The sequence below is a fragment of the Anolis carolinensis genome, chromosome 6 (genome assembly GCF_035594765.1).
Source record: "Anolis carolinensis isolate JA03-04 chromosome 6, rAnoCar3.1.pri, whole genome shotgun sequence".
Lineage (NCBI taxonomy): Eukaryota > Metazoa > Chordata > Lepidosauria > Squamata > Dactyloidae > Anolis > Anolis carolinensis.
Window position 1 is genome coordinate 113,720,214 of NC_085846.1, and position 14,786 is coordinate 113,734,999.

Here is a 14,786-nt window from a genome sequence, read left to right on the forward strand (position 1 = left end):
GTTTTTCTGAGGGTTTGGAGGAAGAGATGGCCAGCTCGGAGGAGGACGACATGGAATGGACTCGTGTGAGGGAGGATTTGGGTGTTGGGGAAACAGGCAATGAAAGCATGGGAGGTGATTGGCAGGTTGCAGGATCAGACCCATGGACTGGCTGGAGGGATGGAGCGGGATCCACAGCTGGGGATGCTGTGGGGCGTAGTCAAAGGTGCTTAAGCTCTGATGAGGATGATGATGTTGGGGCACCTGGAATTGGGATGGCAGCTGACAGCGATGATGAGCTTGAACTGGGATAAATTGGGGTTTGGGACCAATGTCTAATTGCGTTGGGCAAGGTAATCTGGACGGACGCTTGGGCTTTTGTTGGGGAACTTCCTGAAGACGGGTGTGATTCGTTACTGGATACGTAAGTTTACCAAGGACACTGGGCATCGACGGCGGGAGGAACTGTGCAGGGTTTTTCTCTGTGCAACTTGTGTTTAATCTCGATAGCTTGGACCTCCGTCGTCTTTTTGACGGGCAATATCTACTCGCACTGGATTGACGCTGGACTGACTGACTTCGATTCCGGATTATCCCTTCTGCTGGCTATCGGTGAGACCTTTGGATTTCTAGACGACTACGCTTGGCTATTGACCTCTGGACCGGATTGGGACCCTGCTGACTGCTGTTACCCTGACTGCTGTGCCTGGACCTGGATATCGTTGGCCGCTGAACCTTAAACTGAATCCTGACTACGACCACGCTTTTCGTTCGCTGCAGGAAGGAATAAACAAGCCTGGTTTATTCTCCTGCTGTTTCTGAGTAGCTGAGAGGAATCTGCTACCAGTCTGTTGTTTACATTCTGACTCCTGTTGATCCTCTTTTGTTTGCATTGTTTGCCAGGCTGAAGTAAGCACTTTTGATTTAATCCGGATTATACTTCTGTTTAACCCGGTTTATCCCTTTGAACCGTTTAAGCTCAAACTGAGCTGTTTTTTGTTACTTATCACACTGAAGTCAAGTGTTTGCCCTGTTCTTTGTTTCCTACGGGCGTTTTTAGTTCTGTAACCTCAATAAACTGAGTTTTGTTTTACTCGCTGGCGTTCTGTCTGTGACAGTCTATGAGTGGTTGAAATTTGCATTCTGACGGTTCAAATAGCTTGTTTTGTGCACAGAACTATATTAGGTAAAATAATCTGATACATGCGCTTAAATTAATAGAATTCATAAACAAAATGACTGCCATGTACCCAGAAGCTTCATTGATTTTGACAGGAGACTTTAATGCCTTACTGGGCCCAAACCATTATACCAGTTACAATCATTTTGGATAATATCCCCCTGAAGCAGAAGCAGGGCATTTGGTTCCTGAGAGACCATCGAAGGACAAAATATGTAATTTCTCTGGCCTGTGTCTCTTATAAATGCAAAAAATAAAAAAAAATAAACCGAGGGATCTTGAATGGGGGGGGGGGGGGTTGAAGGAGACAAATATGACAATTCACTTTCACACCTGGCTTCTGGGTTTGGCTTCTTTATCTCTTTTTTCCTAATGTAGTATGGCTTCCAGGAAGGGACAGGGAGGACTGAAGGATAAAGGGTCTGTCGAGAGGGAAATGCCTGAACAGCCTCTTCCACAAGAGACATTTGAGGAGGCCACAGCTACCAGTGAGAGGGCTCTTATATTTACAAGTGGGAGAATCTGAAAGTAGTATCCCTCCTCAGGCTTTGAGCCAAGGTGTCTGATTTAACTGTGGCGGAGGCATTTAACAAAATGGTTTTGTCTCACCTAGGGGCCCCAGTGGATTGCTGGAGACAAAATCAATTACCATTGACATCATTCGTGATGGAGGACATGCCAGATTGTGAGTAAGGTGTTGCAGGTCTGTCAACATCAGGTGTTTCTACCCAGCCTGGTCAAGCAGTGCCTTCATTGGTCGGTATGGGGGTTACTCCACAGACTGTGGAACAGCCAACATTATCAACAGGTAAGAAACATCAGGGAACCCCGGGACAACTGGGGTTGATAGAGCTAGAGGGAGAACCTTTGGTCCAGTGGGAAGCCATCTCGAGGGATTGCACCAATGGTGCCACAGGCTCCTGTCATTTCTAGCACTATAACTTCTGCAGTACTATCACCAGTGCCCCCAGACTTCTACCTATTCTCAGGTGGCACCGGCGGTGCCTCATGCGCCTACCTTTTCGGTCACAATGGACTCTACCAGCAGCATTATCAGTGCCCCAGGCTCCTACATCTTGAAAAACGCAATTTATCAGATGGTATCAACTGTGCCTCAGGCCCCTCCTTATGTAAGTGTTATGCCCTTGATTCCCACAGAAATAGGCACAAAACCAAGCTCGGTAGCAGGCCCTGGGTCACTTTCTGTTGGAAATGCTTTGGTTGCCCCAACATCAGCATTAGGTTTCATTAGGTGGTGCCATTGCAGGTTTACTGGCAGGGCTTGGTGGGACAACAGCCCACCTTGCAAGCCTACTCGGCCATCCTGCTAGGAGATCACCTTACTCAGGGAACCATTGATAAAATATAAAAGTGTGAGTATGTCGATATATTCTCATTATTACATTGAGAAGTTAGGAAAAAAGATTGGGAACAACTGGATGAGAAAGGCAAGCAATAAAGAAATGAAAGGTAGAGCATAATTTCTTGGTTTATTTTACTCTCTCCATCTATTTAGATGCTTTAAAATCAGTATTAGACCAAGATCTAAAGTGTGGCTATACCCACACTCTTCTGAGTGTCCCCTGCAGGCGGCTGGAGTAACAGTACAGCCTCCAGACTCATTCCTGCTGTCCCGTGTCCCGACTGCTGGCATTGGCGCCCTCCCTCTCCTGCTCGGAGCCTCCTTCTCCGCCCTGTCAACACCGCAGGCCCCATTCTGCCCAGCCGAGGCCTCCCTGCCCCTGGGCCCGCTTATGCTTCTCCTCCTGTCAGCCGGGCCCCTGCTCTCCCTGGGGCTCCTCCAGCTCATGCTAGGTGGCTGCATGGTGGTGCTCAGCTTCGGGGCGCTCTCGCACAGCAACTCCAACTCAAATCCCCTCCATACCCAAAAGTATTCACATGTGGGCATAGAACAACACTGAAAATGGGAATTTCATACAGGAAACAATCAGGGTCACGTCCTCTGTGCATGGGCATTGCTTTACTCCAAGGGCTCCTCTGCGCATGTGCAGAGCACTTCTATGTGTTCCAACCATTATATATATATATATATATATATATATATATATATATATATATATATGTATGTGTGTGTGTGTGTGTGTATGTCAATGGATTGTATACAATGGAAGCCCCTCACATAAAAATGGTCTTTCCCCATATTTCCAAAGGGACATATGAATTTGTCAGCCACTAAAAGCCATCCTCAGAGTAACTGTTGTTCCTTTGGCAACTAACCACCACTTTTTTGTACAACTTCCAGTGCCATCTAGTGGAATGAAATATTTTTAATTTTGTTTTAAAACTTTTAGAAGACAAAATGAAAAGTTTTTTGCCCTGTTGCAAAGCCATGCTTCTAGCTTGACACCTTCAGAGGATATTGATGTCTCAGTTGGCTTTGTTCTACAAATCACTTGGACTTTTTCTTTGCTTCTCAGCTAGTAAAAAAGGCCTACTGGCCACTGTTATTTCTCCAAGCAGGTTGCCACTACTACTGTCTAACTTGCTTAAGCTTAAAATTTTAAGTTTAAAATGATTCCTGTCCAACTTGCCTGTCTAGTAGAGTTCAGGCTATGAAAAGAAGAGCGGTAATAGATGTCCCACTAGATAGAATAATTAAAAGGAAAGTAGAAAGACAAAGGAATTGTCGGGACAATGTATAAGAAATTAACCTCCCTATCGTACAACACAAAAAACACTCTTAACAGAGTTGAAACAAGAAATAAATTTTAGTGAGAAATTAATTAGGCCCTATATCAACAACATTCAGGAAATAAAAAAATAGGATCAAAGAATCCAATGGAAAATAATCTCCAAATGGTATAGAATCCCCCCCCCCTGCAATTAGCATATGTAATGGAAACACTTCCAACAATTGATGCCATAAATGTGGGAGGCACTTCATTCTCATATGTGGTGGGACTGAAAAAAAAGAGAGAATTATTACACCAAAATCAGAAAAGTGATGGAGGATATAACAGGGCAAAAATTAAAATGAGATAAAGTTAGATGGAATGGTGTAAGTCCCAGCTCCTCTTGTTAGGCTGCCCCACCCACAGTTTGAGAATAGTTACTTTTTTTGCTTTACGAAGGTTGGAGCTTAAAGAAACCCCTCCTGGTCTGGATCAATAAGTTTGCCTGCCCCTTTTTGCCCAGGGAATGAGAGCCATCTTTAGTTTAAAATTATTGCCACCAGGGAATCTTGGAAGCAAGACGCATCTGTAGTTGGTCCTAGAGATCCAGGCTTGGACAAGCCATTTCAAGCTAATAACTAACTAATCTGGGAACTCATCCAGATATACTGGCCTAACTGGTCAGTGACAGTCTGTGGAATTTCCAGCGCCTTCAATAAGGTGCCAGACCTCAATAGGAGGGACCTGCTCTCTCTACTTCAAGCTTGACTACCTTGGGCATTAGGCGCCCCAGAGGCCCTTCTCCCAGAGAAAGTGAGCAAGGGAAACTTTTATCTGTTCTTTGTCTCTGGAATCATCCACGACTAGCAACTTCAAGAACAACCAGTTACCTTCAAACTTTAAGTAAGGACTTGGTTGTATCAAGATAGTGCCTGGATGGATAGGCCACAGACCAATTAATAAATCGTTCTTGTTTCTTGAAAGCAATAGTGTGGACATCAATTCTACGGGGTTTCTTGCTTAAACAGGAAGGCAATCCAGCACTCCTCAAACTGATAGAAAAGTCTGGACACATTAACAATAAAGACATTTAGCATGGGTGTGACCAGCACATTGCCTGGAACTGGCTTACAGTCATCCCACTTCAGCCTGGTCTTCAGCCATATAGAGCCAGTGCGGTGGCTGCCCCAGGGCTCAGCCCCAGAGCGGGTCTCATTGGCCCCTGAAGCCTCAATACATTACCGCCCCCCACTGTGCCAATTGAGACTGCAACTGGCAAGCCTTATAGCAGGGAGAGCAGCAAGTTGCTACCTTCTACCCATCAGCTACTTTCCAGCAATCCTATATGCAGATTTGTCTGTAGCTTTGCCCTTGTTTGAAAAACTCTGTTGCAAAAGGGGCTTTACAAAAAAAAAAGGACAGTAATAATACATGTGGCACAGCTTGAAAGTCAACCCTCCTGCATGTATGGGAAAAATGGTCCCACATCTCACCGACTGACTCCTTGGCTTACTATTTACCAAGTAGATGGTAAGCTTGATTAGAGAGAAATGTGTTTGTTCTTGAGTCCACAGAAACCAGTGCTGGTTGTCATGAGCCTTGAGACCCAGTTTACAAGCAGGAAGTAAACGAATGGTCCAAGTTCAAGGCAAACGGTCCAGCCAGGAGGCAACTACAGAAGGGTAAGACACCAGAGAAGCCAAGAGTCCATTCCAAGATCTGAAGTCAAATCCATGCGTCAGAGGCCAAGGTCAACCCAAAAACCCAAGCCCAAGGATAAGTCCAAAATTCATGACTCCCAAGAAAAGCAACAGTTCAAGGTCAGAGCTCCAAACGCCAATGTTACTTCCAGCAATGAGTCTTTACGAAGTGCATGTCCATAGTGGCTGCATTCCTGAGGCAGAGAGGCATTATGCTTTTCCCCTACATCGATGATTGGCTTTTATCATCTGACTCCAAATCCCATCTCCAAACTGATGTGTCATTCACCTTATCTCTCTTGCAGACAGTCGGTCTAGTCGTGAATGAAGAAAAGTCCTACGCGGAGCCTACACAAAAGATTCAGTTTATCGGAGCTGTGATAGATTCATCCACCGAAAGGGCCTATTTGCCAGAGGATAGCTTCCATACTATCCGTGTGATCGTCTTGGACCTTTGTACAAAAGGGCATGCTTTGGCGTGGCACATCCAATCTAACTTGGGCCATATGGCTTCAATTACGGCTCTTATAGACCCTGTAAGGCTCAGAATGAGGTCTCTACAGAACTGGTTTCTGGTGGCCTTCAACCCACGCTGCGACCGTCAACGGATGTTGCTGTGGCCCCCAGCTGATGTTCTACGGACTCTAACGTGGTGGGCAAAATGACACAATCTTCTTGCCGGTATGCCCTTCCATCCCTCGATACCATCACATGAACTGACAACGGATGCTTCCCAGGAGGGCTGGGGGGCACATCTTGAAGGTCTCACAGTCAACGGAAGGTGGGCAAAGCATTGTCGAGCCCTGCACATCAAACTTTTGGAGCTGCTGGCTGCCGAGAAAGCCCTACATGCCTTTGAGAGTCTCCTCCGAGGGGGAATGTTTATCTAGTGATCGACAACATGACAATGAAGTATTACTTGAACAAGCAGGGCAGGACACACTCGAGGAGACTACTTCACCTCACGTTAATGGATCTGGGAGTGGTGTGTGAGAAACCACATAAGGCTCCAAGCCGTTCATCTCCCAGGAAAAGACAATGTCCTGGCAGATGCTCTAAGCAGGTCATCTTCAACCAACCACGAGTGGCAGTTGAACACCAGGGAGTTTTGGCTCCTAGCGCACCACTGGAGTTGGCCAGCAATAGATCTCTTTGCGTCCCTGGAGAATGCCCAGTGTCCTGACTTCTGCACCCATCTCCGAACACACGCATCCCAAAGGTGCCTGGGGGACGCGTTCAATTTCACGTGGATGGGGGATCTCCTATATGCGTTCCCTCCTCTTCCGCTGATAGGCAGGACAATCGCAAAGATATTACTGGACAACGCGGACTGCATTTTGGTGACTCCATGGTGGCCACGCCAACCTTGGTTTGCACCGCTGTGGAAGGCTGCCAGGGGTGACTTCCTTCGACACGGGACCTCCCCAGATCTACTTGCGCTCCACCAGGGCCGTGTCAGACACCTGGACATAGAGTTGCTGCCCCTCACGGGGTGGAGAATCAGACATCGTGAGATCTCTCCTCTCTTGTGAGGGCCATCTTCCAAGCAGCCCAGAAGTCTTCAGCGAAACAGGCATATAGATACAAGTGGGCTAGGTTTAAGGAGTTTGCGGATTCCAGAGGGTTGGACCCTATCTCTGCCCAAACATCAGTGATTCTGGATTTCCTAGTCCACCTCTCTAGGTTGGGTCTTTCTTGCTTCATTCAAGTGTTATGTAGCCGCCCTGTCTTGGTACAGAAAGGGGCCCCTGGGACAATCCTGTTTTCAGGACTCCTTGATCAAGCTCATTCTGAGGGGTTTTAAGAACCTGCACCCTCCAGCAACACCCCCGTCCCCTGCATGGAGTCTAGAGCTAGTTCTCTCACAGCTTTCAAAACCACCATTTGAACCGATGGCCTCCAGTGAGATCTGTTACCTGTCCTGGAAGACGGCCTTCTTGGTGGCTGTGACATCAGCAAGAAGGGCTAGTGAGTTCTGTGCCCTTATGAAAACACAGGTATGGCGGGTCCGCCCTAATGATAAGGTAGTTTTATGGACAGATGTCACCTTTTTATCCAAAGTGGTCTCCAGCTTTAACATGTGCCAAGACATTTCGCTGCTGCCGTTTTTCCAAAACCTATCCTCGCCTTTAGAGGAGGAGTTGCACTCTGGATGTGAGAAGAGTGCTGGCATTTTACGTCCAGCGAACATCGGATTATAGAAAATCACCTTGGCTATTTTTGAAGAATCGGGCTGATGCTCTCGGTACCCCAGTTTCCTCCCAGCACCTAGTGTCCTGGATTGTGTCTACCATCTGACTAGCATACAAGTCGGCAGGTCAAGATCCTCCCCAGCATGTGGTGGCCCACTCCTACAAGGGCCCTTGCAGTCTCCCAGGTGTTCCTCAGAGGAGTTCCCTTGGAGGACATATACAGAGCCACGATGTCGTCTTCGTTGCTTACCTTCTCTGTTCATTACAAATTGGACATCCTGGCAAAGAGGGATGCAGCGTTCAGGAGAGCTGTTCTCTTCTCATGTGTGGCATGACCTGCCATCATGGGTGAGTAGCTTGTTAGTCTCCCATATGTGTGATTTCTACAGAAGCACCACGAAGAAGATATAGTTGCTTACCGGTAACTGTGTTTCTTCAAGTGGTGTTCTGTGGAATTCGCACAACCCGTCTATCCTCCCTGCAGTGCTCATGCCACGGTGCTCCAGCTGCTTCCTGGTGGCTGAGAACTGAGGCTAGCACCACCCACTGGACTATATATATTATACTGGGGTGTGTGGGCAGGGCTTCCACCAAAATGTTTCATTTGGCATTCTAGAAGGTTCCGAATTGCTGCGCAGGTGCATGACAAAGTCCCATATATGTGCAAATTCCACAGAACACCTCTCAAAGAAACACAGTTACAGGTAAGTAACTATATGGTTTCTGCTGCCCTGGAGACTAGGATGTGGAACAATGGATTCAAACTATAAGAAAGGAGATTCCACCTGAACATTAGGAGGAACTTCCTCACTGTAATAGCTGTTCGGCAGTGGAACTCTCTCCCCTGGACAGTGGTGGTGTAACAGACTATAGGGTTCAGGGTTATGCTTACCAAATTGCTGAAGGAAACATGGAGTCTGTCATCAGGTACAACAAGGCTTCTTTATTCTGACTGATCAGTGAGAAGACGGTCAATCATACCACCGGAGTGGGCTTCGAAAGATTGCCGTGCCCAACGTGGCAATAGGTGACCTTTTTAAACATTTTCTTTTCTCATTCCCATACATTGATCTCTACAACCATTGGTCCCATACAGTGTGCAGGCATTATCTGATTGGTTCCCTATCTATGTCCATGCATTGTCCACGTGTATCCCTTGACCAGTTCATCCCTGTTTCTTGTATATTCCTATGTGTCACATCTCCCTGTTGTCCACGTCCCTCTTATTTGTCATATATGCCTGTTGTCTAGCCTTGTCTGACTAGTTTTCTTCCTTATTTCCACATATTCTTTATATAGCTATTGAGGAAATGTTGCTAGGCAAGTTTAGTCACATCTGAATATGTGGCGATCTGGATATAGTGCAAGCAAGCTGAATAAACCATGTTGCAGGCTTTTTCTGCTTTCTAACACTGCACTTTAATATGGCAGGGTATCATTTCTTCATTTCTCTCTCTCAGTGGCGGCTCCTTCTTTGGAGGCTTTTAAGCAGAGGCTGGATGGCCATTGCCGAGGGTGCTTTGAATGTGATTTTCCTGCTTCTTGGCAGAATGGGATTGGGCTGGATGGCCCATGAGGTCTCTTCCAACTCTATGATTTTATGATTCTATATAAAACGTAAGACCAGCACCTTTGGCAACTACCACCACCTCTGCATTCATTTAATATTCTCCAGAGAATGAAAACTGGTCTTTTAAACACTTGCCCCAGCAAATTAAGATTATCTTTAAGTGTGTATATCTACACACACACACACATACTCTTCCACTGCACAACCCACAAAGGGAGGTGGGAACACAATGGGAAGCACATTCTCATCTCATGACGAAACTGCCATGGCAACGTATCAACGACAACGTAGTAACTGACTGACGGAATGGGAGGGCAGTGTGAAATCCGAGCCCAGGAAGGCAGCAGCCAACTGCCTGAACAGCAGGAAAAACATCACAACATCAGCCAGCTCACCTATCATTTTATTTTTTAAAAGGCAGCAGGGGAAAGATGGAAAATGCCATTGTGGAAGAGGTGGCTGCATCTTTGGTGAGAGAATTTCTCAGCAAAAAGGTAAACAAGCCTCCTTTTTTTGCTTCAAGATACTTAAGTGCATCTGTAAAACTGTTCCTTTCAAACGAATGCATTTTGCTATAACAAAAATAAGCCTGAATCCTTTGCCCTGTTAAATTTTGCCATGATTAGAAGTAGGGATCCTACTAGCTTTTGCAGCTAGCATTTTTAGCCTTTTGTTCCAGCTTGCCTGCCGCCTCCTCCAATAACTACATTTCCCACAATGCATTTTTGATCACAAGGAATGCAGGAAGCACATCCCTATTTCACTCAGAGATCCCCCTTCCCCGCATATGACGGCAACGTTTCAGTGCTTTAGGATTCTTTGTGGGACAGTCAATGCTTCATTAGCAGTGTTTGTCTGGCCCATCGGACCACATCATTAGGACAGAATTTTACTCTCAGATAATATCTACGTAGACAATCAAAGAACTCTCACTGGTCATATAATACTAAGTTGGAAGAGATCACCATAGGCCATCTAATCCAACCCTGCTGTCATTTTATATGCTTCCTATGCTTTTTCGGATTTAACCAATTTTTTAAAATATTAATGATGTTTAACACTGTTTTAATATTTCTGTAAGTTGCATTGCAGTGCTTTTAATTTGTGAGCCGCTTTGAGTCTCTGTATGGAGAGAAAAAGCAGGATATAAATAAACAATGGTAAAAGGAGCCCCTGATGGTGCAGCGGGTTAAACCGCTGAGCTGCAGAACTTGCTGACCAAAAGGTCGCCGGTTCAAATCCTAGGACCGGGGTGAGCTCCTGCTATTAGCCCCAGCTTCTGCCAACCTAGCAGTTGGAAACATGCAAATGTGAGTAGATCCAATAGGTACCCGTTCCGGCAGGAAAATAATGGCGCTTCATGCAGTCCTACTGGCCACATGACCTTGGAGGTGTCTATGGACAATGCCGGCTCTTCGGCTTAGTAATGGAGTTGAGCACCAACCCCCCGTCAAACACGACTGGACTTAATGTCAGGGGAAAACCTTTACCTTTACCTAATGATAATGATAACCAATTGTATTGTACTTATTGAAAAATGCAGGAATGATCTGATGAATTGAGAAAGAACAGAGCCTGAGACTTCTAATGTCAGATATGCTACTAATAAAGCAATCAGTCTTTTAAAAGTCCCCCAAGGGTAGTAAAAACACCTCCCCCTCCCACATTTACTTCAGCTTCTCTCTGGATGTGATGTTGACTCTGAAATTGAGTTGTGAAAATTGAATTGTTGCTTTCTTATACCCTTAAAGAGGAACAAATCCTATGAAACTGCCAACTTGAGATTACTTGTCAAATTTTCTGTATTTCCCAAAGATAATATAGCTTTGCTTGTCTGTTATTGCCCAAGTCTTCTGGGGTTTTTTAGTACTGCGAACTTCTATCCCGAATTCAGATAAGAGAAACTTAAACGGGGTTGTTGTATGTTTTCTGGGCTGTGCCGTCGACAACACAGAAACTTAACCGTTCTGTCCATTTGTGTTGCATATGACCAACACTGAAGAATCCTAACCATGTTTATAATCAAATTCTGAAGAACTGGGGTTATCTTTGCCTGTTTTGTTACATTTAAATTGTTCTCCTCCCCACAGGGCTTGAAAAAGACAAGCACGGCAATGGACGAGGAGTTCCCGCGCACAGCTCTCAGCATCAACAACAGAAATGAGCTTCGTAACATTTTACACCTGCAATCTTTGTACAAATTGAACAAGGTAAATGCAGATTCCCCTCTTTTGCAAGATGCCATAAAAAGCAGGCAGTTTAACAGGAGAACTGTAAAGATATAGCTTGTGTCTTACATTTCTTTATTGTGCGTTTGTGGCCATGACACAAGCACATCCCTGTTGAAAAAGTAAGGCTCACATATACATAGTTAAGCTCTGTTATGGTTGAGTTAATCTATTGCCATGTTGATTTTTCTTTCCTGGAGAAATTCTTTATAAGTTGACCAGTCCATTCGGCATCTGGTTTTCTGGTCCTGCAATAAAAAGGTTAGGGAGTCCATTTCCATAAAGTCCATTATTTTAATAATCCAAGTATCTAGAGTCGAATTTCTTTTATGTGGCATTTCTGGGCTAGTAGAGTTCTAGTTGCTGAAGTCAGATAGTACAATATTTTATCTTTATTTTTCTCTATCTCAAAGTCAAGGATGTTTAGTAATATTCCAGTTTAAATTCAAACTTCAACTTTAATATTTTCTGGGAGTGCTCACGTATTACTTTCCAATATTTTTTATTGGTTTGCAAGCCCACCATGAGTGGAAGAAAGTTCCCACTTCCTCACCGCATTTCCAATATTTATTACTTTGATTTTTGTAAAACTTTGCCAGTCGCTGAGGTGTGAGATGCCATCGATAAAACATTTTGTACGAATTTTGTATTACTTTTATTGATCTAGAATATTTTATTTTAGTTTTCCGTACTTTTTCCCAGTCATCTAATAAGATGGAGTGGCCTATATCCGAGGCCCACTTAATCATGTTTTCTTTGATCAGTCCCGTTGCTGTGTTCCACTCTAGGAGTTTCTGGTATAACATACTTATTATTTCTTCTCTTTGCACATTATTACATCCCATATTTGTTCTTGAGGTACAAAGTCGTGTTTCCTGTCTTCCTGGTAACTGTCCTTAATTTGCATGTATTGGAACCAGATCAACTTACTGCCTTCTGTTCTCAATTCTTCTACAGTTTTTAGAGACCACATATTCTGTTTTATCAATAGGTGTTTGTGGGTATACTAATTCTCTTGGAATCTCCCTTTTGTGGTGGGCGAGAGCCAAAGGGGTGTTTTACTATAAAATCTTGTACTTTTCGCTATCATCTATTTCTTTACATTATTGTGGACCATTTCCCTGCATTTACCAGAAAACAATGCTTTGGTAAATTACTGCATCTCCCTTGGGTAGGTCCTTCTAGGGTGAAATATCTACTGTAATTGTAAATCAGAGGCATCATTTCTAAATTCAAAAATTTTCTGGTAACAACCCATAAGTTATTAGAACTGGTATGTAATCTAACAGATTATTTCTAGGACATCATGACTGATCATTGGGCCAAGAATTACACTTCAAATATGCCAAGGTGATATAATAGCCTGCTTCTACAAAGGGGATTTCAAGTACAATAGAGTCTCGCTTATCAAACATAAGCGGGCTGGCAGAACGTTGAATAAGTGGAAATGTTGGATAATAAGGAGGGATTAAGGAAAAGCCTATTAAACATAAAATTACAATATGATTTTACAAATTAAGGAGCAAAACATTGTGTTTTACAACAACTTGACAGAAAAAGCAGTTCAATACACAGTAACGTTATGTAGTAATTACTGTATTTACGTATTTAGCAGCAAAATATCACATTTAGTACACAAAACATTGACTACTAAAAGGCAGAGTGCGTTGGCTAAGACAGAATGTTGGATAAGCGAGACTCTACTGTACTCAACACCTTTTAAGGGTTTTGTTTACCGAATCCTTTGCATTGCAGGCGAAGGAGAACCCCCTAAAAACCATTCTTGAAATCATGACCAACTATTTTCTGGAGCTCACCAGCACCATGAAGGCGAGTCCACCGGCCCCACAAAACCAGCAGCCTAGAGGTGCAGAGACCTCTGTGTTGAAGAAATCACAGTCTGATGAAGTTACGCGTGAACTGCCTGAAAAAAACAAAACTGAAGCCTACAGGTACAAAAGCATACTTTAACTCTCAATTTCTAAAAGCTGTTTTTTGACCTTCTCAAGGTGCTGAAAACACACACACCTATTTCAAAATTCTGTTAATATTATTAACAAATTCAGTTCTGGTTCTCATTTTGAAATTCAGTAATTTCTACAAGGAGCAAAATATGAAAGTGCCATATGACTGTTCCAATTATTTCATTGTGAAGAATTTTATCTGGTCAAAATACAATCTTCCATTTTATGGGATTTTTACGGTTTCCCAAAAAGTTTTAAGTTGTACCTGCCCATCACCGTTGCCCTTATTTTTCTCTAGGCCCAATTACACTAGCAAAGAATTGGGACCCTCCAGATATTCCTTCCAATACAATTTGATTTCATTTCAAAATAATAAGGCCAGCACAAATTCATTATATTTAATCAAGTGTATTACTTTGAAATATCTAAACCATTTATCCCTTGATTCTGAGCTATGGAGGAAGGGTTAGAAGGCACGATCATCAAGTTTGCAGATGACACCAAACTGGGAGGGATAGCCAACACTCCAGAAGACAGGAGCAGAATTCAAAACGATCTTGACAGACTAGAGAGATGGGCCGAAACTAACAAAATGAAGTTCAACAGGGACAAATGCAAGATACTTCACTTTGGCAGAAAAAATGGAATGCAAAGATACAGAATGGGAGATGCCTGGCTTGACAGCAGTGTGTGCGAAAAAGACCTTGGAGTCCTCGTGGACAACAAGTTAAACATGAGCCAACAATGTGATGCGGCAGCTAAAAAAGCCAACGGGATTCTGGCCTGCATCAATAGGGGAATAGCGTCTAGATCCAGGGAAGTCCTGCTCCCCCTTATTCTATTCTGCCTTGGTCAGACCACACCTGGAATCACACTGTGTCCAATTTTGGGCACCGAAGTTGAAGGGAGATGTTGACAAGCTGGAAAGCGTCCAGAGGAGGGCAAGTAAAATGATCAAAGGTCTGGAGAACAAGCCTTATGTGGAGCGGCTTAAAGAGCTGGGCATGTTTAGCCTGCAGAAGAGAAGGCTGAGAGGAGACATGATAGCCATGTACAAATATGTGAAGGGAAGTCATAGGGAGGAGGGAGCAAGCTTGTTTTCTGCTGCCCTGCAGACTAAGACACGGAACAATGGCTTCAAACTACAGGAAAGAAAGGAGATTCCACCTGAACATCAGGAAGAACTTCCTCATTGTGAGGGCTGTTCGACAGTGGAACTCTCTCCCCCGGGCTGTGGTGGAGGCTCCTTCCTTGGAGGCTTTTAAGCAGAGGCTGGATGGCCATCTGTCGGGGGTGCTATGAATGCGATTTCCTGCTTCTTAGCAGGGGGTTGGACTGGA

General features: G+C 44.3%; 1 protein-coding gene across 1 annotated transcript in view; it reads left to right on the forward strand.

Annotated features, from left to right (window-relative positions):
- Window positions 1-9,546: 9,546 nt before the first annotated feature.
- mindy4 (MINDY lysine 48 deubiquitinase 4) overlaps window positions 9,547-14,786 on the forward strand; it is a 72,505-nt gene continuing 67,265 nt past the window's right edge. The window contains exons 1-3 of the mRNA XM_008112215.3: window positions 9,547-9,748; window positions 11,345-11,464; window positions 13,238-13,434. Coding sequence (XP_008110422.2) covers window positions 9,686-9,748; window positions 11,345-11,464; window positions 13,238-13,434 — 380 coding nt within the window. The 5' untranslated portion in view covers window positions 9,547-9,685. The remainder of the gene's footprint in view (window positions 9,749-11,344; window positions 11,465-13,237; window positions 13,435-14,786) is intronic.